Source organism: Carassius carassius, chromosome 3 (genome assembly GCF_963082965.1).
Source record: "Carassius carassius chromosome 3, fCarCar2.1, whole genome shotgun sequence".
NCBI classification, from domain to species: domain Eukaryota; kingdom Metazoa; phylum Chordata; class Actinopteri; order Cypriniformes; family Cyprinidae; genus Carassius; species Carassius carassius.
Genome location: NC_081757.1, coordinates 15,677,332 through 15,701,968, shown reverse-complemented (window position 1 = coordinate 15,701,968; position 24,637 = coordinate 15,677,332). Strand labels below are relative to the sequence as shown.

Sequence of the window (24,637 nt, the reverse complement as noted above, 5' to 3'; positions counted from 1 at the left end):
ACCGGCTTGGTTAGCTCTGCCCTTTTCATCACACCTACAGACATCAACCTCTATAATAAACACACACACACACACACCTGAAACAAACACATACACCCGACACACCGGCTAGGTGAGAATGCTCACAGGAGCTATTCCTTGAGCACATTGTTTCAGAGGTCAGAGCGGTTCACTCCGAAAAAATACATAATGCACACAACGGATTTGTTTATACGTTCCCATATACACTGCCATTCAAAAGTCTGGGGTCAGAAAGAGTTTCCCATAAAAACATCAAGCAGCACAACTGTTTTTAACATTTATAATAATAAGAAATGTTTATTGAGCAGCAAATCAGCATATTAGAATTATTTCTGAAGGATCATGTGACACTGAAGACTGGCTGCTGAAATTCAGTTTTGGAATAAATGACACATATTTCACAATATAGCGGTTTTACTGCATTTTCAGCATTAAATGTCTTTAAAAAAACATCTTTCTGAAAGTATTTAGAAAATCTTACTTCCCCTTTACGCACCTAACAGTCTTATTAAACAGGTTAAACAGGTTTCTCTGAAAATTTTCAACGCAAGCTCAAGTGTAACACTGTTCAACTTAAGCAGCTGTATTAGCACAGAAAAAACTGTATATATATATATATATACATATATATATATATATATATATATATATATATATATATATATATATATAAATTTGAAACAGCATTGCCCCATTATATCTATGCAGAAAGCTGCTGGGTCAAAACCCACTTGCTCATTCAGGGTGTGGTGTTTAAGGCAGTTTCAGAAAGTGTAGATGAAGTTGTGTAACGAAAGGAGGGATTGAAATGACATATAATTGAATGTTATTCCATAACATGCTGAAACAGAGCCATTAGCATTCTCATGCCTGTATTAATACAATGACGATGCAGAAACATGATTTCTATTCAAGAACACGCATCTTAAGCAAACTGTAACCATTGGTAGTGAATTTATTATCTCTTGGCAGAAATGAGATGCATGTTGACAGGGAAAGCTAAAAGCAACATGACTTAAAATTAAAGACAAAAAAGGATAACAATAAAGATCAAGAGAGAGAAAAATGACACCTCATTACCAGTATCAGAATAATTAAAATCCTAAATGTATTTCCTTTAGTGTGACATTTCTGGCACCCTTCAATAATAATGCTATTAAAACAAATTAAGTGTGATTTTTTTTTGATAACAGTGATAAATAATCTACTAATTATGTGTGATATTATAATAGTGGCAGCCCTAATGGTATGGTATTGGTATATCTCTTATGTCTGACACACACACACACACACACACACACACACACACACACGTGTGTGTGTGTGTGTAGTAACATTTATTAAATAAGAATAACTGCAAAGCATGCATTACACAGTATGTTTAAATATTACAGCAGAAGACAGAATGTACAGTCGGTGAAGGTGTGTGGGTGAAGCAGTTTTGAGTGGTTATGTAACCGTAATGCTAAATGTCACCCCATGATGGCAGCATTTTCTAATCTAAAATAATCCACATTGTTTCTCTGCATCCAGTGTCATGTCAAAATTCATATTCTTCCAGACGTTGTCAATTTTCATTTTATTTATGGTTTCTTGTTTTAAATGGTTTCTTATTTAAATTGTCAGTGAATGTCTTCCTGAACATGCCTCAACACTGATCTGCACGAAACATACAGTCAGAGACATTAATGATGGAAATGAACTGAACATAGTCATTTCAAAGGGGAAAAAAATGTAAGGGTAAAATGTACAAAAAAAATAAAAATATAAATATTTGCTCCACAAGTGAAAACCTATTTTTATTTACAAAAAAAAAATTTTTGCATTAGCCACAACTTTAAGCTATATATATATAAATCGGTTTTGTTTCTATATTCGCTAATGAAGGACGAGGGCTGGGAGGAGGGGCAGAACCGAATGTTTACTTATTTGAAATCAGTAATGCTATTTCATCTGTTGCATTTTAATATAATAAGACTGTCTACACTGAGCCTTAATCAGGAGTTTGTCTTTTAAGAAGTGGGCTGCATATGAATTATGATGTAAAAGGCTATTTAAGAAACATATCAACCATAACACTGGAACTTGTCCATTCTTCCTAGATTAGCAGGTAAGGACGTTTGTTTTATCGCTGCAGCAACTCTATCATTACCTCTCGCTCTCAATTCAGCTCAAACACTCTTCATCTGCTTCATTAAGTGTGTGTTTGTGTGTGCATCGTCTGGAGGGCAAACATGAGAGGATGTGTGTGGGAGTAAGCAGGGCTATGTGTGTGTGTGTGTGTGTGGCCTTGCTTGCTGCATAATTAAGCATCAGCAGCGGTGTGGAGGGCAGATGCAGACAGACAGAATCAAACAGAGTTTCATGTGGAGGGCACGGCCCATATGACCCCCCAGACTGCTACAATATGCTTGCCTCAACTCCTGCCTCCACATCTGTCCGTCTCTTTCTGCAGCACTGGTGTCTTTGTCGCTTCAGTCACAGTGATATTACCAAGGGTACAATATATCAGAACATCTCAGGGACTGCTGGATGAGAAGGGTCTGAACTCTGCATAGCTGAGGTATTAGTTCATAAATGGGAAATGACACAAGTGTGTGTGTGTGTGTGTGTGTACCTCTCAAACACAAAAGCCACATCACTCACTGTGTCCTGTTACAATGCCAAACCATGCAGACAACTGAAATGCCTGCTGCAGACATCAGGGAGGCAGACATGAGTTGAATGTAATGAAACACTCAAGAATAAACTGATATTTGACAGTTCAGTGTTAGTCTGGGAATTGTTTTGCTGTGCACTGCAGGTATGTGCGAGCGAGTCAGTGTCTGAACAAGTGAAAGATATCTCAAGGCAAGACACCACAGGTGAATAGGGTAAAAAATGTAACTAGTAGATACTGTATCACCATACTTCTCCAGTTGATTAACCACAGAACATGAAGACAGTTGACTTGTATTACAAAATCTTGTTTGAATATGCAAATGAAGCATTATCTGATTCAATATGCACTTATTTGCATAGAGTGGCAGAACAAAAATCTGAAAATTCGATAAAGCTTTTTTTTTTAAATTCTTTTGTTTTGTTGACATATCTTTCTATCGTGCCATTTAAATAAATAAATAATTGGCAACAATAAAATCACCATGTTAATCACATTAAATGAGGCAAAACGTATATGAACAGATCTCTCTCAGAAGATATATAGGTATGAAACTGAAAAGTTTGGTGTAAGTGCTATTGAAGTGGGTATAAAAATTAAAATAAAATAAAAATCAATGGTTTTGCCTGTAATGTTTAGCTTTAAAAGAATAAACTAAGGCTGAGAAAGAACAATGATCTACGGATTAATCAAGATTTCCTTTTCATTTTCATTAGTATAAAAAGACAAATAAATAATCTGCTGCTCCTAATAAAACTAGAGCGGTTTGCAGTCTAAACAGATTTTGGAAAAAGAAAGAAAAAATACAGCATTTATGAAAAAAAAGCAAGACATAACTTAATCAAAAGCATGAGTCACACATGAATTGGCTCATTTTATGATCTTATTTGATCATCTTATCATCATCTAATGATCTGAAAAAAGGATCGGCTCATCAGTTATTATGAACAAATAACTGATGAGCTGATCCTTTTCTCAGATCATTAGACGATGATAAGATCATCAGATTATAATGGGACTACATTTGTTTTTTCTCCAGTAAAAATACAGTGTTATTGCAGCATGATCACAAACAAATGACTCTTACTTGAAATAAAAACATACAATAAAAACATAAATTAGGCCCATTCACGAACAAATGACTCACAATCCAATCATTTTAATAAACCATGTTCACTGAAACATGCCCAAATTAATAATAATAATAAAAAAAAACATCTGTACAAAATAAAATAAAAATCCTTACCCAGTCCAAGAAAAAAAAAGACCTCACTGTCTACAGACAGACCACAAGCGTCAGCTGGCTGAGTCTGGGTAAAAACAGTGATAATCTGATCAGACAGTCATTAAAAGATGAGCTCTATGGGGCGCCTTCACCCACTGTCTACCAGTGCCATGAGCTGAGCTAATGCTGGCTAAAATAACATGCAGACTATTGAGCGAGGCAGAGACAGGACAGAAGAAGGAGAATGGAATTTAATGTGCCAGATCAGACCCCAGGCTGCAGCTTGTAATTAAACCACACTGTCCATATGTGTGACTGAGATAGAGAGAATATCGTGGGGATTTAAAGTGGACCGGGACATTGGAGATAAATGCTAGCAGACACCTCAGGCACTCTTCAACATGTGAGCTAGTAAGGACGTATAAGTGACTTAAAAATATGAATCAAAAGTGAATCAAAATCAAAACGAGTCTGATATGCTGTTAGGTCGGTAAAAGAAACACACTTGGCAAATGCATGTATAAAACGAAATGCCTTTATTTATACAATTTAAAAAAAGCAATTTAAAGCACAAAGACTTTAATAAACATTTGTCCTGCATAAAAATGATCGCACATTGTGCTTCCTTTGCAAAGTCTGTACAACCTCTGGGTGTGCAGCTGTTGCGATCCAGTTCAACCATTTATTGCATACACATGAAATACACCTCGCATGTCAATTTATAACCCAAGAATGAAACAAAACAGAAGAGCGAAAGAGATCAACCTGTTATACTCTTCTCTACTGTTTCTAAACTGCAGCAGCTTGCAGAGGAAGGCTTAGCACATAGTCCAAACTGGAAACATTGTTTAAAGAGAGACAGAGACAGAGACAGAGAGAGACAGAGAGAGAGACAGAGAGATGAGAATAAATTAAAGAAACCATAGTTGTGCTTTAACATTGCTTACTCTAAGGAGTTCTCAAATGCAAACGTTTGGTAAACTCAACTCGAAAAGGAGGTTGCTTTGAAACAAGGCTTTCAAAAATGGATATAGTGTTCCAAGTCTCTCTTTTCCCTTTTGAAATATGTAGCACTGAGCACTAGCTCTACATCAAGATTTGCACACATCCCCATTGATAGCAGTGATTAATAATATCCCCAGTTCCCTTCTATACCCACTCCATTTTAAATAAATCTAGACTGAACGTGAAAAAAAAAAGAAAAAGTATCAAAAGGCATTTCTTCGGAAGGAGGCATGTAAAGCGTTTCTTTAGTCAGATCATCTTTCCAAAAAAAATAAAAAAAACCCTAGACAAATGCTCCATGGTCTTCCAAACAGCACACTACAAAAACTAAAGTTTCAGATAAAAATAACCCAAACTTTAAAGACTTTGGTACAGTATAAATGAAATGTAGCTCTCTGCCGCACTCATGCTAATGTCTTTTCCTCTTTAAATATATGTCTGTCTGTCCATTAAGCGATAAGTATGAAATGTGCATAGTGTGTGAGATCAGAGACTACAAGCAACCTGATTTTCAAGTGAAAACATGATTTTTAAACCAAAAACAAAAGCTACGCCTCTAGTCTAAAGCACCCATAGTTTGGAAAATCTCTGCCAACCAAATCAGAATCTTTCAGATCAAACACTCAGAAATGCCACATTTTTCTTCTCAGAAATTTATTTTCTAAAAAAGCCCAAACTGGAATGTGAACATCTGTTTTGAAATGGTTCAGAACAGCAGGATGCCAGATAATGGGATAAAATCTCTGAATTTTAGCAGCTGTGGATAGGTGAGATTAAGATCGACAGGATTCAGCCAGGTGGAGCTTTTACTGCTGAGGTCAAGGGGCTGACCGCTCTGAGAAACATGGACAGCCAAAACTCTTCTGAACTCCATCTGCAGTCTCAGACACTTGGCTGCACTAGTCAGAAGGCTGCTGAAATGATTTGGGGGATGTGGGGAGGCGCTTTTGGATAAAAAAAACAAACAAAAAATACAAACAGATGCTATAGTCTTACATGCAAATAATTTCAATATTTTAATGACAAAGTACTGCTCATTAGTATATTTTTAATACATGAAACAGCATCTTTTTGCTTGGTTGAGATGCAAGTTATTCAACTAAATGTGAAAGAAACATTTTCATTCTTTTGCTCCAAATTACAGAAACTGATGTTACTTATAAAAATAATATTAAGAGAAATACAGCTGTCCAAAAATAAATTGTATAAAAGAATCACCTGATAAAAAAAATGGTGAGTAATTTAAGGAAATGGGTAGAGCTACAATAAACCTGCAATCAGCAAACAAAAGTTGAAAATTCCCTTATAAATGATTAATTGCCATAAAGGCATGAGATTGAGAGAAAAAAAAAACTGGATTGATGTCAAAAATGAAGTCATAATTCATTACACGACTGTATAAACGCATCTTCACCAGACAAACGCATGCCACACAAGTAAAGTGCATGACCAGTCTACATGTAGCACAATTTAACTGAAGTTTGACATCTTACAGGGATGAACACCAGCTGTGCAACCAATCAGAGTCCCTCAGATTTCTCAAAAAGCCTCTGCGTTTGTTAGTCCAGCACAGTGGTGTCTTAAAAACTACAGCTATGTTTCCTGAAATATGTTGTAAACATGAAGCAAGTGACCTGCGACCACCTCTCTAAAGCTTTAAGTGCATTCTGGGCAGGACTGGGCCGCATTAATGACAGCTCAATCTGATTGTGGAATTATGAAATGCAAACCGAAGGCTGGACAGTGGGTTGAAAAAAAGGCGAGTAAACCTTAGTGCTCCGTGACATATAGTAATGCTACACTTGAGGACATTTTCAGCATTTTTATCTGTAGCTTATATGCAATAATGTTCTGCTCACAGGCTATGAACTTAACCATTGCAGCTAAAGTTTGCTCTCTACGATTTATTTCTTGACAACTGATGAGTAATTATCTTCTGAGGTTTACTTTGGAAGAAGGTTCTAAAAGCTGCTTTTTTGCCCAAATGTGGCAAATCTCAGCAGACGCGATTCTCACTCATACTTGCAGATCTGGAGCTTTGAATTTTAAATACCTAAGCCCTCCCTCTTCCTTATCCAGACACATGCTGCAAGCAGCTGCGTTTGTACCTAATTAAAATCTCAGCACAGATGCAAGTACTGCAATTATGGTCTCAAACAGAAAAATCTGAAGTGTTCAGCCATTCTTTCTCGTCGTTAGACACAGTGACCCTCATGGTGGCAGTCGGGAAGAGGAAGTGAGGGTCTGAAGAGATCGCAGACGTGTGCTCCGCTTTAGTTGTGCTTGGCTCTCCCTCCTTTCAGGTAGCTTTTCCAGCGCTTGATGAAGTCCCTGAAGATGGGCGAGTTGTCGATAGTACCCAGCAGCTGGAGCTGGTTGATGTGCGTCGTATGATAGTCCCAGCGGGCCAGATTGGGCGCAGTGCCCAGTATAAAGTGGCGCAGGTCATAGATGGTGCCCGACCCCGTGTCGTACAGGGGCAGCATAACTTTTAAGGACTCCATCCCCTTGCTGTACAGCTGACCTGCGTCCCGCCCGAGCTTCTCACCAGCGGTTTGTGCCAGGTCATACAGGCCTAGGAGGGAATAGATAAAACCATTCAGAACAAAGGAGCTAGGGATTGTGGGGTACTCCTCGTACCAGTCATACTTGTTCATGAACACCGCTTTAACGCCGTGCTGCTCTGATGGTAGTTTGAAAGGTCCGGTGGCACGCAGGGCAGCCTTTAGGTACGTGTCGTCTTTTGTCATTATATAGGCACGCACTAGAGTGGACATGGCCTGCCCCTGCGCCATGGCCGAATACCAACCCGGCTCCAGCGCACGGAAACCCTCCCCGAGTTTACGAGTCACCATGATCGGCCAGCCTCCACGCTCGTCCTGGTTGCGCACCAACCAGTTGCTGGCTGCAAAAAAAGCCGCCATGTGCGATGTGGTGGAGATTGTGATGTTGTCTATCATCCCGTGGCCGTGCACCACTAACTTTATGACACGTCGTGGCATGGTCTTGGTGGCTTTGACCGCTTTGGTGTTGGAGAGGCCAATGCCTTTGCGGAGGTCAGTGAGAATGTCACGGGTGACCGTGGTCCATGCAGTCCGAGGGCCGATCCCGTAGGTGATGTCGCGGTCCTTGAAAGAAATGAGCTGGGTGGTGGTGACGTAGTGGATAACAAACGGAGGCCCTTTCTCTGTGGTCTCCAAGATGACGGAGACACTACCGTTAGATGTAAACTTCAGGTCAAAAGAGATGATGAAATCTTTAGTGTTGCCAAGAGGAAGTGAGATGCCCTCTGAGTTTTCTAGAAACAAGGAAAAAAAAGTTTAAACAAGTTTAACAAGTTTAATAAGTTTTAGCTTCAATACAATAACAAGCTCAAGATTATAAAATGACATAAGGGTGAATAATTGGTGACAGAATTGTTCATTTTAGATTAAATATTCCTTTAAATGTAGCTTAATGTAGCTCAGCTAAAAAAAAATCTAATATTAGGGAAGTGTGAATTTGTTGATGAATGTCATCTTGGTGTGGCAGACTGGCATGAAATGTGGCATTGTTTGCCGACTACTGCTGCTGCTTCATTTACCACTTTAGTTTTGTCTACACAAGAATTCCTTATTTCACTTGTACTTCACATTATTGCTATGTGCTGCACATCACACCAAGTAAGCTGACAAACTGTTGTCAGGTAACAAAATCTGTGAACTACTGATATATTTTTGGCAAATTTTGGCTTCACTGTGATATTATTAATATAACATGTCGTCTACAGTGACGTTCTTTTGTTTCCCTTACAGTACCATTTGCATACACAAACAAGTACACAAGCACCCAAACAAGTATAGATTCTCACAAAGGCTAAGGTGTAGAACTAGTAGATAGACTTCAATGCACAAGGTTTCACTAGTCACTTTCTCCTGGGGTTAATTAAAAAGACAAGTTGGTGTCAGAGAGGCAGAAAAGTTCAAACCGTGAACAAACTTTAAAACAATTCATCTCACATCGGACAGTGCTAAAACTAATTTCTCCTCTAGAAGAAAGTTGAACACACTGCAGTGCAATTTGCTGCAAAGCAAGCAGATCAGTTTTCCAACTCTCAATCAAAGTACTTTCTCTCTCTTTTTTCACAGAAATGCACATTCAACACTTTATCCTAAAGTTATCTCTCACTGTTAGACTCAAATCCCTCTCGCCGCCTCTGTCTGTGCTGACTTCTGACAAGGTTATGCAGAACAAAAAGGAAACCAACTCATACTCTCTACTGAGAGGAGAAAAGAAGGCATGAAAGAGCATGGAAACAAGAATAAGGCTGAGTACTTGAGCAAGAGAAAACAAGCAAAGACGAGAGTAATATTGACAACATTAAAGCAACACAGAAAATAGGACAAGATTAGGATAAAGGACAAAGGCAAATCAAAGGAAAAAAGATGGAGCAAAGGACATTTTGGCTCAAACAGCCCCCATCACTGTTTAATACACTCATAAATCCATTACTTAAGGCAATGCAGAGACTAAGTGGATTTGTACTGTCCTGCTCTGATTACCCTCCCATCAATAGCAGTGATATTGAGGACGGAGAGAGCAGGAGGGAGGCAGCGCCCTGCTGGAGCCTTGGACCCAGTGTGTCCTAGTTGGCCCCGCTCTAATCAATGCTCCGGGTGATGACACCAATCACTGCCTGCCAGCGTGACAGCCCTGCTAATTCTAATGGCTATTGATTAACTTAATTCTAAGCACAGTGTCCAAAACTCCTAAAATGCTGCCTTATCATGCAGTATCCTGAGGGAGGAACAGAATGTACTGTCTACAGTGATGCCTCCATCTGTTTGATTTCTGAAGGCTGCATAGATGTTTCCGCCACTATCTGTGATACCCCATAATCGTGTGTGCGCATTCTATTTTTACAGAGAAATAAGCATTTTAGACATTAAACTGCCTCTTTGTTATCTATAAATCTGAATATTTATTATGAATATATATTTTAAGGTGTCCTTGTTACACGTTACATATACTTGTGATAATATAATAACAATTGATTATGCATAATTGCATGCAAGAAACCCTAAGCCAAACCGTAATCCTAACCCTAAGCATATAGTAAATACATGCAGTTAATTAATATTACTTAAATGTATAATTACACTGTAACAAGGACACCTTAAAATAAAGTGCAACTCAAATCTGTACAATCTTTGTTTGTTTTTATTATCAATTTAATACCTCCCTTCTGAATAAAAATGTTTTTTTTTTTTATCATACTGACCGCGAATCTTCCAGCGGTAGTGTATGAGGCATTGTTAATAGAGTGTGTTTTGACGTTTTGAGTGTGTTTATATGAATGCTCAGTGGAGCAGTACTATAAGGGGCAATGCAAAGATGTTGATAGAAGAACACAGAACATTATAAAGAACAAAACACCAGACAAATGAAACTAGACAAAATAAACTGAAAGCATGTAGTTCAATATCTGCTTTGGTACCTGGAACGCTGAACTGTCGTACTGATGTGGCTCTGGTCTTGTCATAGACTCTGGTGAGGGAACAGCCTTTAGGGACAGCCCACGCGCTGGACCTGCCGTCTCTCTCTTCTGCTGTGTCATACACCTCCATGTGTGGTGGCCGCTCTGTCAGGTTCTTACTGTAATGACTCAGCCCATACTGAGCTATCTGGATAGCATAGAAATACCCTTGAGGGCCCCACTGGGTGGACAAAGGTACTCCTGTAGGGGAACCAGGTAAAGAGATATTAGACACTGGGAGTTAGTCTGAAGAGAAGAGTCATATATATGTGTACACTACCATTCAGAAGTGTGGAGTCAGTATAACTGACAGTATTATGAACAAAGTCCCTAAAAATCCCCCTTAAAATGCTATAAACAAACAACTATAAACAAATGTATTTGTTCATCTGAGTAAGGCAGGTTATTAGCATTTAGACTCTCGTTTCTTTTTGGTTGCCAAGCAACATAGCAACTTACCACATTAACACAAAATTCACAAGCGTTCATACACAGATTGTTTACCTTGGTCATTTTTGGCTTCAAATTTAAAGAATTAGAAAATTTCTAACATTTCATGTTTGTGTTTTAGCATGTTATCCATACATACTGATATATCTTTACAGCATTTATACTGATATAACTTTATAGCATTTTATAGCTTTTAATGTGGAGTAGAGCTGAAACAACGAATCGATTTAATCGATTAAAATCTATTATTAAAATAGTTGTCAACTAATTTAGTCATCGATTCGTTGCTAAATAACTTTTATTTGCCGTAAGCGGCTCATTTCGTGCATATTTCAAATCTGCGGTGACCAAAGTGTGGCAGTAATGAGCCACCGGAGGTTTTACTCAGCCAGTACAGCAGGAGAAGTAGCGAATAGCCAATAGCTGGCCTTGTTTTATGTCACGTGCTTCCCGAACAGCGTCTCTGCAGCCATAGACCTGCAGCATTCAGCGTGATGTGGGAGTACTTTACATTGAGCCTTTAAAAAAAGAAGAGTAACCTGCACTACTGCACTGTTTAAGGGGACGTTCACATATCGCGTCTTTTGCGCGCTCAAGTTCGTTATTTCCAACACCGCACCGCATCGAGTTAAAAACATCTCAACTTTTCAGAATGCAGCAACCGCACCGCGGGTCATGTGACAAGAACTAACCAATCAGCTTCATCCTTTCCCGTAACAACGTTAAAAGCTCAGTCAAGATGAAAGGAACAGCTGATCATAGTTGTATATGGATTTCCATTTTGAAATAAATTTAGTAGCAGAGCTACTGCAAGCGATTTTTTGAGCTGCAAATCCATTTATCCTTTGCTGAAATTTCCGCGTCTTCAAGGAGAGAGCACGTCATGGTTGCTTAGCAAAGGCAGACGCCTCAGGGGCGCTTCTGCCTGAGCGCTTTGGAAAGGAGGAGAAAGCGGTGCGCCTAGCGTTTTCCACGCGTTTTTAGGCGCGATTTGTGAACGGCCCCTAAGACTTTCATTTGTGCAGATTCTCCAGTACAATGTTGTTTGCAAATGTTTAGTCATAAAAGCTGATAACATTGCTTTTTAACAGTTAACATTTAAAGCTTTACAAACATGTTCTGTGATCAGTTTGTCGTTTAACAGTTCAAAATTCAGTCGTGCAGCCTAATTATGACTGAATGAGAGAGGTAAATGTAGATATTTGAAATGCACTTTTTTCTAAGTATTATTCACTGCTCTTTTTCACACAGCAGGTTTTTTGTGTGTGTCCTATTTTTTTTTCTGGACAACCTTCTGATGGATTTTACTTTAAATTGTGAGTTCCATTCAGGTTTCATGCAATTGGCACTTTTTTTGAAGGATTGTTTACAATTTCACAGCAAAAGCTATAAAGCTTTTTCCCAGTAAATAATAAAATACAATGTACTGCAATTTTATTCTGTTTTATCCTTATTCTTCGTGAAAATATGTTCGGAAAGATTCCTTAATAAGCTTTGTTCAGAATGTTAAACTACTTTAGGAGGTCTAAGGACTGCCATGGTGAAAACATTATTTGAAATCTCCTTGTGAAATTTGCTAGAGTATGGGTCAGTGTTCTGATTGCAGAAGAGTTTGACAAGGGATCACTAACACAATAAAACAACTCCAGGTATATTTTTGATGAGGATATGACAGTGCAAAATGGTTAAAATCTCTTAAATCTATGCTGAAGGATAAAGGCCATTTATTAATAATTTACTTGGGGGAAAAATGGGAAAAACTAAAATATAAGTACATAAACCGATTAATCGATTAATCGTAAAAATAATCGACAGATTAATCGATTATCAAAATAATCGTTAGTTGCAGCCCTAATGTGGAGTCTTTTTTTGCCTTTAACTCAAGTGTGATCATGTGAAGCAGTGGTTTCTGCATGGATGCCATCTTCATCCATTATAAATAATCTTGTTTCTGGATTTAGATCAGATACACAATCCAGAGTACACAGCGACAAGTGAAAACATATAAACCTTCAATTAGCAAGAGATATACAAAAGACTAGTGAACACAGAGGATAAAGCCCATGAAGCCCATAAGCAAATAGCCTTGGTCTGTATGTTGTGCTTTCGGCACTGACATAAATGCTGTGAGTTACAGTTCACCAGGCTTTCATTCACCCTCTTTCTATCCTTCTTTTTTTATTTCATTTTTTTTAAACCACAGCTCATCTACTCTACAGCCTGGAATGACAATCATCAAGCCACAGGCAAAACACTGCGACTGCACTGCTGGTTTATAGTGGCTTGAAAGGATCTATTCACAAACATACACATACAAAACCACAAGCAGGGTTAAACACAGACATAACAAGGCAATAAAGACGACAAACACACCAATGAGACTGCCTCCCGGGATTTCCAGGATGCACACATACACATGCTGGCTCTAAGTGGGACCTGCATCAGGAGGCAGACGGCCGCTGTGGAGGCGCTCTCTGGCCTAGATACTATTCAGAGCACTCTGATCCTCTGCTGGAGGAGATGCCATCCCTCAAACTGAAGGAGGAGGAAAAAGGAGCTCTCTTTCACTGTCACCCTCCATACTCATCTCCTTTTCATTCCTTTTTATTCACTCTCCCTCTCTCTCTCCTTCAACGGAGACTGATGAGTCTGTCCGCTGTCTCTGATAATAGGTTGTCTGCTCTAACACACTGCCGCAGGCTCATGTGGGTTATTACCTCTGAGCTCAACACACTGTTTCTGTGCCTCTGACGCTTGGGATGAAAACAAGGGGAACAGAACCTCTAATTAATCTTTTTCTGGGTGTTTGCTTGATCAACACTTTAAAAAAAATAGCAGATTTCTTACTACAGTTAGTTAAACCTTATAAGGTGATCAAAGGGGTTTTCTTTTGGCATAATAATTTTGACAGTTAAAAATACATGCTAACTGATTACCTATTTAGATCCATCACTGATTGACACCAGCAGGTGGCACGACCTTCATACCAGCACCGTAACATTCCTTGAACACTGGACTCAAGCCTGTTCTTAAAGGTTACACTTGTGTTTTGAGGTAGCTGCTTTCATTTGCCATGGTTACTGGAAGAGGCAATGCTTCAAACCTTAGATGATTCCCTACAGGCTCCTTCATTCCTACACGGTCATTACTGCTACAGAGCTTCTTTGTAGCATGCAGAACAAAAAGCGGCTCCATGTAAACAGACTCAGAGTAATGGACTGGCTCTTGGTTATGAAGGAGAAGAGACTAGAAAGGCAACAGAAGTAGGGGACTGGTACAAACTTTTGTCACAGAGATTGAGAATTTCATCTCAGCTCACAGACAACCCAATTTTTCCACCTGCCACAGAAGATCATGGCATGAATATGCCTCTTTGCGGTGCTACAAAAAAAGGGGGTCCTTTGAATGCACACACAAAACAAGGTCTGCATGTTTCAAAAGCTTTCAACAGAAAAGAGTCGAATGTGGTTTAATCCTGAATGCTGATCAATGACTTTGCAAAGAGTGAAAGCTTTTCAGGCCAGCATGTCTGGATGTGCTGAGTTTCAGCATTTTTAACAGAGTACCTTAGAATGCTTTCCGTTTTTGAGCAAGTGAAGTGAGCAATGGTTGGTTTACACCAATGGTCACCAGACTAGGTCCTGGAGGGCCGGTGTCCTGCAGAGTTTAGCTCCAACCCTAACCAAACAAACCTGAACAGGCTTGTAGAGCTGTAGTGGAGCTGTAGTGGAGCTGTAGTGGAGCTGTAGTGGAGCTGTAGAGGAGCTGTAGAGGAGCTGTAGAGGAGCTGTAGAGGAGCTGTAGTGGAGCGTGTGTCGAGTTTCAAGTTCCTTGGCATCCACATCTCAGATTACCTCACCTGGTCCCTAAACACCTCCACCCTGGTCAAAAAGGCAGAGCAGCGCCTTTACTTCTTACGGAGCCTTAAAAAAGTTCACCTCAGTCCCAGGATCCTTGCTGAATTCTACCGCTGTACCATTGAGAGCATACTCACAAACTGCATCTCAGTATGGTACAGCAATTGCTCTGCATCTGACCGCAAAGCACTCCAGCAGGTGGTGAAAACTGCTCAATGGATCACCGGCACCCAGTTAACTTCCATCGAGAACATTTATCACAAGCGCTGTCTGGGCAGGGCAAGAAACATCATCAAGGATGCCTCTCACCCTAACCATGGACTTTTCACCCTCCTTCCATCAGGCAGGCGTTACAGGAGCCTACGCTCTCAAACTAGTAGGCTCAGGAAGAGCTTCTTCCCCGAGGCTGTGACACTTCTGAACACCACACACAACCAATCTAACCTGCACCTGCTCTTTTACTGCACTGGTCACCGTACTTTACATACATTATTTTTGCATTATTGACACTGTTTTCCTAATGAATGTTATTCAGTTGCTTTGACACAATGTATTTTGTTTAAAGCGCTATATAAATAAAGGTGACTTGACATTATTTGCACTATTCATATTTTGCACAGACTGCACACTATAAACTGTCTAAAGTTGTTACTGTAAAAGCACAGTAAACCATTTCTACAAAAAATATCATTGCACTACTGTTATTTTTGCATATAATACATTGTTCAACAATACTTTTGCACACTCATCCAACTGTATTTATTACCACTGTTCTCACGTTCCTACTATTCATAATGTATATATAATCCTTCATTGCTCTGTTCATAATGTACATACAATCCCTACATTGCATTCATATTTATATTCTGTATATACTCTGATCAATATTGTATATAGCAACTCCACTGTACATTCTGTATATCATAGCTTTACTTACTCTGCACTTTTATGTATATAAAACACTATATTCTTGCACTTCTGGTTAGATGCTAACTGCATTTCATTAGCTCTGTACATGTACTCTGCATAATGACAATAAAGTTGAATCTAATCTAATCTAATCAAGGTCTTACAAGGCATAGAAACTCCCAGGCAAGTGTGTTGAGGAAAGTTGGAGCTAAACTCTACGGGACAAGTTTGGTGACCCCTGGTTTACATGGTTGTCATTGGTTATGCCGACGTACACTCACACGTGCAAAAAAGAAAAAAAAAAAAGAAAAAAAAAATACCTATTCATTTATTTTAAAACATCTTCCACTCTGTTTAGCATTAGTAATCCTGTGAAGCACTGCATAATGCTTCACCGTCTTCAGTGAATAGTAATGAAGTTGTGGTTTGGAAGGCATTCTTTATACTCAAGTATTGATCAGACTGACCTCATTTTCAATACTTCCTTAATAAGTGATTACTTCATTACCCAGTCTCATTATAAAAGAACCTAGAAGAGCGAATGGGACTGAGTGACTCTCTATTCTCTTTAGAGAGCATCACAAACTTTGTGTTAATAGCTTTCATATGGTGGTGTTAGCCTGATGTGATCCAAGAACTGGAGTGAGACTGGGATCAGGGTTCTGCTCTATCAGTGTGATGGCCAGAACAGGGCACTTAACCCTGTCTGCTAAAAGACGGTCCTTGCAAAGAGATAGAGAGGTGGAGAGAAGAGTGAGCCAGCAGGAAATGGTTGAAAGTAATCTGTCAGGGCAGTGAAACAGTGATGGATCACTGACACAGTGGCAAGAAAAATGCAGTTTCTGGACAGTAAAACGCCTCTGAAGGACACAACTGAGACCACCATAATCAGCTTTTTCCTGTCAAGGAGTGTCATCTCCGGAGTTCATTTTGAAATGCTTGTCATTTAGGTTCCTTAAAAAAAAAAATGAAATGAAATTGAATGATTTTGCTTTAATTTGGTTTCACTTTTCCTCATTGACATTCACCAGAAGACGCATGGGAGTCTGAGTGCAAAATTATTCTCCATTACATTTAAGGTCATCAAATCAGCTCATGTGATTCGGTTTTTGGCTGAATCAATCCCACTTTCATTTGCTTAATGTATAGTCCATTGAGGGTGCATTACTCACTAAGAACCAGACGTAGATCATTCGAGCCTGGCTTCCAGGAAACTCCTCTTGGACTGCACTAAATGACTATTAATGGCCACTAACATGTTGTGTTAGAAATGAGGCAGGTCGCTTTGCCTCTCACTTCTCCCAGTGTGCCACAATTAAGTGCTACTTTAATGTGACATGTATTTAGGTAAATCTTGATGATGAGGGAGAAAGTAGCTGTGTTTGATACATTAGGACAGCCAGTTTTAGTAGTCCCAGGCAGAAACTCCTGATTTTTTCTCACATTTTCTGCTATATGGCCAACAGAGCTAAGAATACTAGATTTTTATTGGTAGCTGAATACATACTGCTGACAGTGTGGAGCGAAAGTACAGTCCATACAACCTAAGGCAACCTAACCTATTGAACATCTGCTATTAACCTTCATCTCAGGTGAACCAAAATAAAGTTTCAGTTGCTAAACTTGGGTAAATTAACCTAGGATGCTCTTCAGTGTGCTGAGTTTTTTTGATAAATTCAACCAGTCATGGTGAAGTTCTTTGGTAACAAGTTACCTCTCAATATTTTATCCAAACAAGTGCATAATTTTTACAACTCTAGCATCATTTTTGATGAAGTGCGTTAACACTACTGACATGTTTACCTCTTGTTGTTTATCCACATAATGTGCATGACATAAAGTGGAAGCAGTCAAAACATATCTTTAAATGTCAAATAAACAAATGATCTAGAACCAATAATTCTTTTTAAGGGGGTTTCGATCAAAAAAATTTTTTCGCCAAACCTTTGGGTGCATCACCACTACACATACCTCTGAACAGCTTTACTAAGCAACCATTATTAAAGACTGATCAGAAGTGAAGAGGTGTAACCATTACCATATAACTCACCTTCCACTCCACTGATGCACTTCACTCTGTCACGCACCTCCACGTTATACCCCTCAAAAGACATGAAGACTCCACTGGGGTGGTACGGCTCTCTTTGTGCGTATACTTTGGAGTAACTGTGCGAAAACTCGAATCGATCGTAGCCGTCGTACTGTACCACCTTGCCATACACTTCAAAGTACTTCTCCATCCAGCTGAAGGGCAGGTATACCTCACTGCCTTCTCGGCGGCCCTTAATGGTGGCTTCATCATTGATCAGGCAGTCGATCTCTTCGTAGCGCACTCCACCGACCACAGGTGGAGGTTCAGGAGGCTGGGGCTGCTGCGGATGGCTGTCTATTTTTGGGCTGGGAGGGGGCTGGGGGTGCCGGGGCAGGAAGCGCAGCTCTTTCTCGCTCGTACACTTGTTCCACAGAACGACCGTGAGCAGAGAGAGGAGAGCGCAGATCACTATAAGGGTCTTGTAGTGAACACGGGCTGCCAGACAACGCATCATCACTGCTTACCTGAAATACAAACACACAAACCTACATTAAAACGCATACTATGAAAGACCTATTGGCTGATCTGAAATAACAGGCAAACATGCAATTACATATTTATACTTCCCACACTACAGCAGTGACATTTCAGATCTAAGCTTTCGAGTAATCAGTAATCCAGTCAGAGGAAATTGTATGCATACCTACATGGAATTAATCAGAGTTTAAAAGGTCTAATCAATATTTTTCCCTCTGCATGAATAATCAAACGCAGCATTAGAGAAATCCAATATCTGTCTGGGTGACTGCATAAACTATTTTGCATATTGCTTCTAAAATTCATAGCAGCAGATAAAAAGGAATTTTTTGTTTGACTACATATTTATTGTTAGGGGTATAACGTGGCATTGGAGCCTGTTTCTGGATTTACTAAAACAGGAAAAAAAATTTTTTTGCATGTTACTTATATTAGGTTAGCATTATTTATATGATTCTAGTATTTATTTTGAATGAACTTTTATTTTCATATTTTTAGTTTTCATTTTACACAGCAAAATCCCCAGTGTTAATTTAACACTTTTGAGTGTGGACTCATATAAACACTGAAGCAGTGTTAAAAGTAACACTGAAGCAGAGTTGAAGTTAATGAGATAATTAAGAAGTTAATTGAGTTATGATTGACCATTATTGAAGACACCTGATGTTAACAAGCAGAATCACCAACCGAGAAAATCTAAATTTGTGTGTCACCATTATAGTGGTCTATTATTAAAGGGCTAGTTCACCCAAAAATGAAATGATTTTTTGAAGCATCGAAAAATACATTTTGGTCCAAAAACTACAACTTTATTCAGCATTGTCTTCTCTTCCGGGTCTGTTGTGAGCGCGTTCACGACAGACCCTGAAGAGAAGACAATGCTGAATAAAGTTGTAATTTATATGTTATTTTTGGACCAAAATGTATTTTCGATGCTTCAACAAATTTTAACTGACCCTCTGATGTCACATGGACTACTTTGATGATGTTTTTCTTACCTTTCTGGACATGGACCATATACCATACACACAGTTTCAATGGAGGGACTGAGAGCTCTCGGCCTAAATCTAAAATATCTTAAACTGTGTTCTGAAGATGAACGGAAGTCTTATGGGTTGGGAACGACATGAGGGTGAGTCATTAATGACATAATTTTCATTTTTGGGTGAACTAACCCTTTAAACAATAATTCTTATCAGTAACGGTTACTCTTAAAAGAATAAGCACAAGTTATTTGAGTGAGAAAATCCTTTATTACAAACAAACTTTTCTAATAAAAGTAATTAAGTCCCCTTCTGAAAATAATAATAAATAAATTTCATTTCATTTAAAAAAACAATTAAAAAATAAAGCCATAAACCTTATGTACTGTAGATATGACAGACCATCATACTGGTATATAGTTATCGTATATCTTTCTGATAATATTCATCTTCTTGAAATTAACTATTCAGGTCACACTAATTTTTTAACTGCCCATCTAGGAACTTATTTGGTAAGTGTGTTTTGCACTACAGTTTATGTGCACGTGTTCTTACTAAGAAAAAAAAAAAATTCCACCACAAAAAAAAAAAAAAGCATAGAAGTGCACTTTGGAAACCTTAAGTCTCATTTTGGTTTTTCCATTCATCATTTTTTGATGCAATAGTTTAAAATCTGCATTAAAAATATGGATGCAAACCCTACTGGCAGTTTATGCAATCACAACTGTTCTTACAATAGTCATAAGCAAATTAGCAAAACAGAAGAGACACATCTTTCCTCTTTTCACAAATCATATTCTTCTGATGCGGTTTCTGTTCTAGGAAGAGAATCACATTAACTTTGTAAACGTAGCTCATAGCGTGAAATCAGCAGCCTCTCACTTATATCATCTTTTCTTTCTTTGGCATGCTATCTTCCTCACAAAGAAATAAAAATCAATAAGCAGAACAACACTGCCTCTCACTACACCTAATTACTGTGCTGGGTTTGGCATGGACAACACGCCAATGCCATCATTAGCAGTCCACACCACTGTGAATCTAAAGCCAAGTCTAAGGTCAACGGAGAATGAAAACGCATCAATCCATCAACCCAAACAAAAAGCCACATAGTGCCAAACACTCCATATTTAACGAACTGAGCGGAAAGGACCCAGGCATGATGAATGGTAGCAGTACATACACACCTTTAGCTTGCCCTACATATGTATTAGGTGGAAAACTGATTTCATACACTTCTGAAATATTCACTGCTACAGAAGATCAGGGCAAGTGAATCATTCTTTCTTCCAATCTTCCTGTTTAATCCTCTTTGCAGAGTTTGCACTTGTTTCACAGACCTGCGCTCCATCTCTTTCTAATCTCTCCCCCACTTACTTCATCTTCCCCATGTCGACTGTTCAGAGCATGCGGAGGAGAGCAGCGTCTGACTGCACCGTGAAAGATAAGCAGCTCATCTCGTTTGCAGAGGCTATAAATAATTTGATCTTTGTGGCTTTCGCAGGTTGAGTTCAGATGCCGTTACTCTGAGATTCGGGGACATGTTCAGAAATCTGAATCCTAACGTAGAGCGCCTGATCAAACCTCACTGATGGAGCATCTGGATCAGGCGGCCCACCGCAGTGCAGGGTGCATCTGTGTACAAGGATAATTTGCATTCAAATCCACTAATAGGCAAGAGATATGGCTGAGCTCTGTATAATCCAGAGATCAAACTAAAAACAGGAGGAACACGGATGTAATCCCTTCTCTGAACAAGTGGCACAGCAGACTTGAAGAACGTTCTAGGGAACATCATACCATGCTAGATTTAAGAAAATGGCTTTTCGTAGAGAGGCTTACATTTGGTAATAGGAGTCAGGGATGAATGCGGTTTAACAATGTGCCGTCCCCACAGCTACAGCTGTGGCCGATCAGCTCCTATGAGGAAAGCAGGGTTCAGCTGACTTTTTAAACACAGTGCTCTCAAAAACTGAATTCAAAATAAGCACATCCATCTCAGTAGAGCGCTCCCCATCAGAATGTGCTTAGCGCGGTCTCAGTCGCAGAGACGACCTGACAGTGGCCACGCCCCCTCTGCGTCCTCATCATGTTGATTCATGAGCAGCTCTTTCACCTACTGCAGGCCGCTATCGATTCACCACATCTTTAGTTGTTTCCTGTTACCTGGATCAGGACCTCACCACAGCTGCCCTGGTCAATACGAACATAGCTGTAGAACTATAATCTTGTCACTGTATCTCATCCCATAATTAATCAACGTAACTGCTCATTCAAATAAATAAATCAAAATGTATTGCCATTATTCTGAAATTATTGCAAAGGCAGCTTAACATGATGCAACATTTGAGTTACAAACAAGACTCGAAACAGAAATAAATCGTTTAATTTAGATTTATAACATAGTTATGACTAAATTATATTAATATATTATATTAATTTATTAATGACTAAATAAATTCACTATAAAAAAAATTATATACTCTTGTATAATATAATTAATTTAAAGTTAACATTGTTATACTAATTATAATAATAATCAGCTTGAGGTCAAACAACAAGAAAATTTCCACATTCAATTACATTCAAGTACATACATCTTAGGTAGCCTATGTATATAGCTGCTAATTTTTGGCAATCCATACTGAAAGATCTGTTTATATGAACCCTAAAAGCTGTAATCTGACTCACATATTTGTTTACATTTGCATAACATTTATTTTAAGCAAGGCTTCAGCACATACAAAAGTTGCTTTGTTCAGAAAAGGAGAAAGCCACAGTAATAATGATGCCACTGGAGCTACAGCGAGTATAATTTTAGCAGATCTTTAGTTAATAAATACAACCCGAATTCCGGAAAAATTGGGACGTTTTTACATTTTAATAAAATGAAAACTAAAAGGAATTTCAAATCACATGAGCCAATATTTTATTCACAATAGAACATAGATAACGTAGCAAATGTTTAAACTGAGAAATTTTACACTTTTATCCACTTAATTAGCTCATTTAAAATTTAATGCAAAGTTGGCACGGGGGCAACAAATGGCTAAAAAAGCAAGCCGTTTTGAAAAGATTCAGCTGGGAGAACATCTAGTGATTAATTAAGTTAACTGATATCAGGTCTGTAACATGATTAGCTATAAAAGCTTTGTCTTAGAGAAGCAGAGTCTCTCAGAAGTAAAGATGGGCAGAGGCTCTCCAATCTGTGAAAGACTGCGTAAAAAAATTGTGGAAAACTTTAAAAACAATGTTCCTCAACGTCAAATTGCAAAGGCTTTGCAAATCTCATCATCTACAATGCATAACATCATCAAAAGATTCAGAGAAACTGGAGAAATCTCTGTGCGTAAGGGACAAGGCCGGAGACCTTTATTGGATGCCCGTGGTCTTCGGGCTCTCAGACGACACTGCATCACTCATCGGCATGATTGTGTCAATGACATTACTAAATGGGCCCAGGAATACTTTCAGAAACCACTGTCGGTAAACACAATCTGCCGTGCCATCAGCAGATGCCAACTAAAGCTCTATCATGCAAAAAGGAAGCCATATGTGAACATGGTCCAGAAGCGCCGTCGTGTCCTGTGGGCCAAGGCTCATTTAAAATGGACTATTTCAAAGTGGAGTAGTGTTTTATGGTCAGACGAGTCCAAATTTGACATTCTTGTTGGAAATCACGGACGCCGTGTCCTCCGGGCTAAAGAGGAGGGAGACCTTCCAGCATGTTATCAGCGTTCAGTTCAAAAGCCAGCATCTCTGATGGTATGGGGGTGCATAAGTGCATACGGTATGGGCAGCTTGCATGTTTTGGAAGGCTCTGTGAATGCTGAAAGGTATATAAAGGTTTTAGAGCAACATATGCTTCCCTCCAAACAACGTCTATTTCAGGGAAGGCCTTGTTTATTTCAGCAGGACAATGCAAAACCACATACTGCAGCTATAACAACAGCATGGCTTCGTCATAGAAGAGTCCGGGTGCTAACCTGGCCTGCCTGCAGTCCAGATCTTTCACCTATAGAGAACATTTGGCGCATCATTAAACGAAAAATACGTCAAAGACGACCACGAACTCTTCAGCAGCTGGAAATCTATATAAGGCAAGAATGGGACCAAATTCCAACAGCAAAACTCCAGCAACTCATAGCCTCAATGCCCAGACGTCTTCAAAGTGTTTTGAAAAGAAAAGGAGATGCTACACCATGGTAAACATGCCCCGTCCCAACTATTTTGAGACCTGTAGCAGAAATCAAAATTGAAATGAGCTCATTTTGAGCATAAAATTGTAAACTTTCTCAGTTTAAACATTTGCTATGTTATCTATGTTCTATTGTGAATAAAATATTGGCTCATGTGATTTGAAAGTCTTTTAGTTTTCATTTTATTAAAATTTAAAAAACGTCCCAACTTTTCCGGAATTCGGGTTGTATTCAGTCTTATCAAATGATTAGCTTGAAAAACGAAATGTAAATAAACATCCGCATATTTTTATGATGTAAAACGTATGTAAAACACAGGCATCATGGCTCTGAACAAGACATCTGAATCTGATTGAAAAAAAAAAAAAGGTCCCATTCAGCCGTTTACATGCTCACATGCTCAGATTATTACAGGTCTCCACCACCCCTTTCAGTCCATTCGAAAATCCATTCAGTTCGAGACCATTCGGATGTGTTTACATGAAGGCTTTTCTATCCGAATGAATCATCAAGCTGTTAAAAAACATTATTTGGATGCCTGTAAACACAGCTAGCATGTGCATGTTGGGGGGTATTATTAAAAACCATGAATACCACTTCCTTAATAACAAACTCTTTCTTCTCTTGACCTCTTTGGCAGCCCACTGATAATATCTACCTGGGCATTTAAAAAAAAACGTCTACAGTCACAAAATATATACAGTCTTACCGGCCAGCCCTAGGCCACACCTTCGCAGGCTGCTGTCCTCTGCTGGCACCTTGAGTTCAGGGAACAGTGGGAGGTATTGTTGACACATGAAAGGCTGTCAGTGAAGGGAGGACAGGGCTGGCACAGGAGAGCTGGGTGCAATGAATACCAAGCTTTCAGCTCATTTGTCACCACAACCTACACAGACCTGCTCCCGAGACTGCACACCTGTCCTCCCCACTCAGGCCTGCCACAGGGCTCTTCATGCAAAACCAGACGATGCAGAGAGGAGCCGGAGCCCCATTGATGTTTATTTTTATTTTTTTAAATATGGCACAGCTTATAATGGGTGAGTTATGGTTATCACAATCAATTCTACTAAAGAGAATAAAAGTTTTAAATATTGGCTTTAGAATTAAAAAATCCTGCCAAACAAAGCGACAAATCTAGCCACAGGGTATTTACTAATGTGCATGTTTAATCCACTAGGAAACTTCTGTCAAACCTGAAACATTTTATGACAAGGGTCTGGCAGTGACGGAAACAGATTTGGAATC

General features: G+C 39.1%; 1 protein-coding gene across 1 annotated transcript in view; it reads right to left on the bottom strand.

Moving 5' to 3' along the window:
• Positions 1-5,902: 5,902 nt before the first annotated feature.
• Positions 5,903-24,637, bottom strand: part of LOC132121355 (D-glucuronyl C5-epimerase B) — a 73,910-nt gene continuing 55,175 nt past the window's right edge. The window contains exons 3-5 of the mRNA XM_059530671.1: positions 17,692-18,197; positions 10,387-10,626; positions 5,903-8,208 (exon numbers count right to left, since the gene is read on the bottom strand). Coding sequence (XP_059386654.1) covers positions 7,184-8,208; positions 10,387-10,626; positions 17,692-18,187 — 1,761 coding nt within the window. The 5' untranslated portion in view covers positions 18,188-18,197 and the 3' untranslated portion in view covers positions 5,903-7,183. The remainder of the gene's footprint in view (positions 8,209-10,386; positions 10,627-17,691; positions 18,198-24,637) is intronic.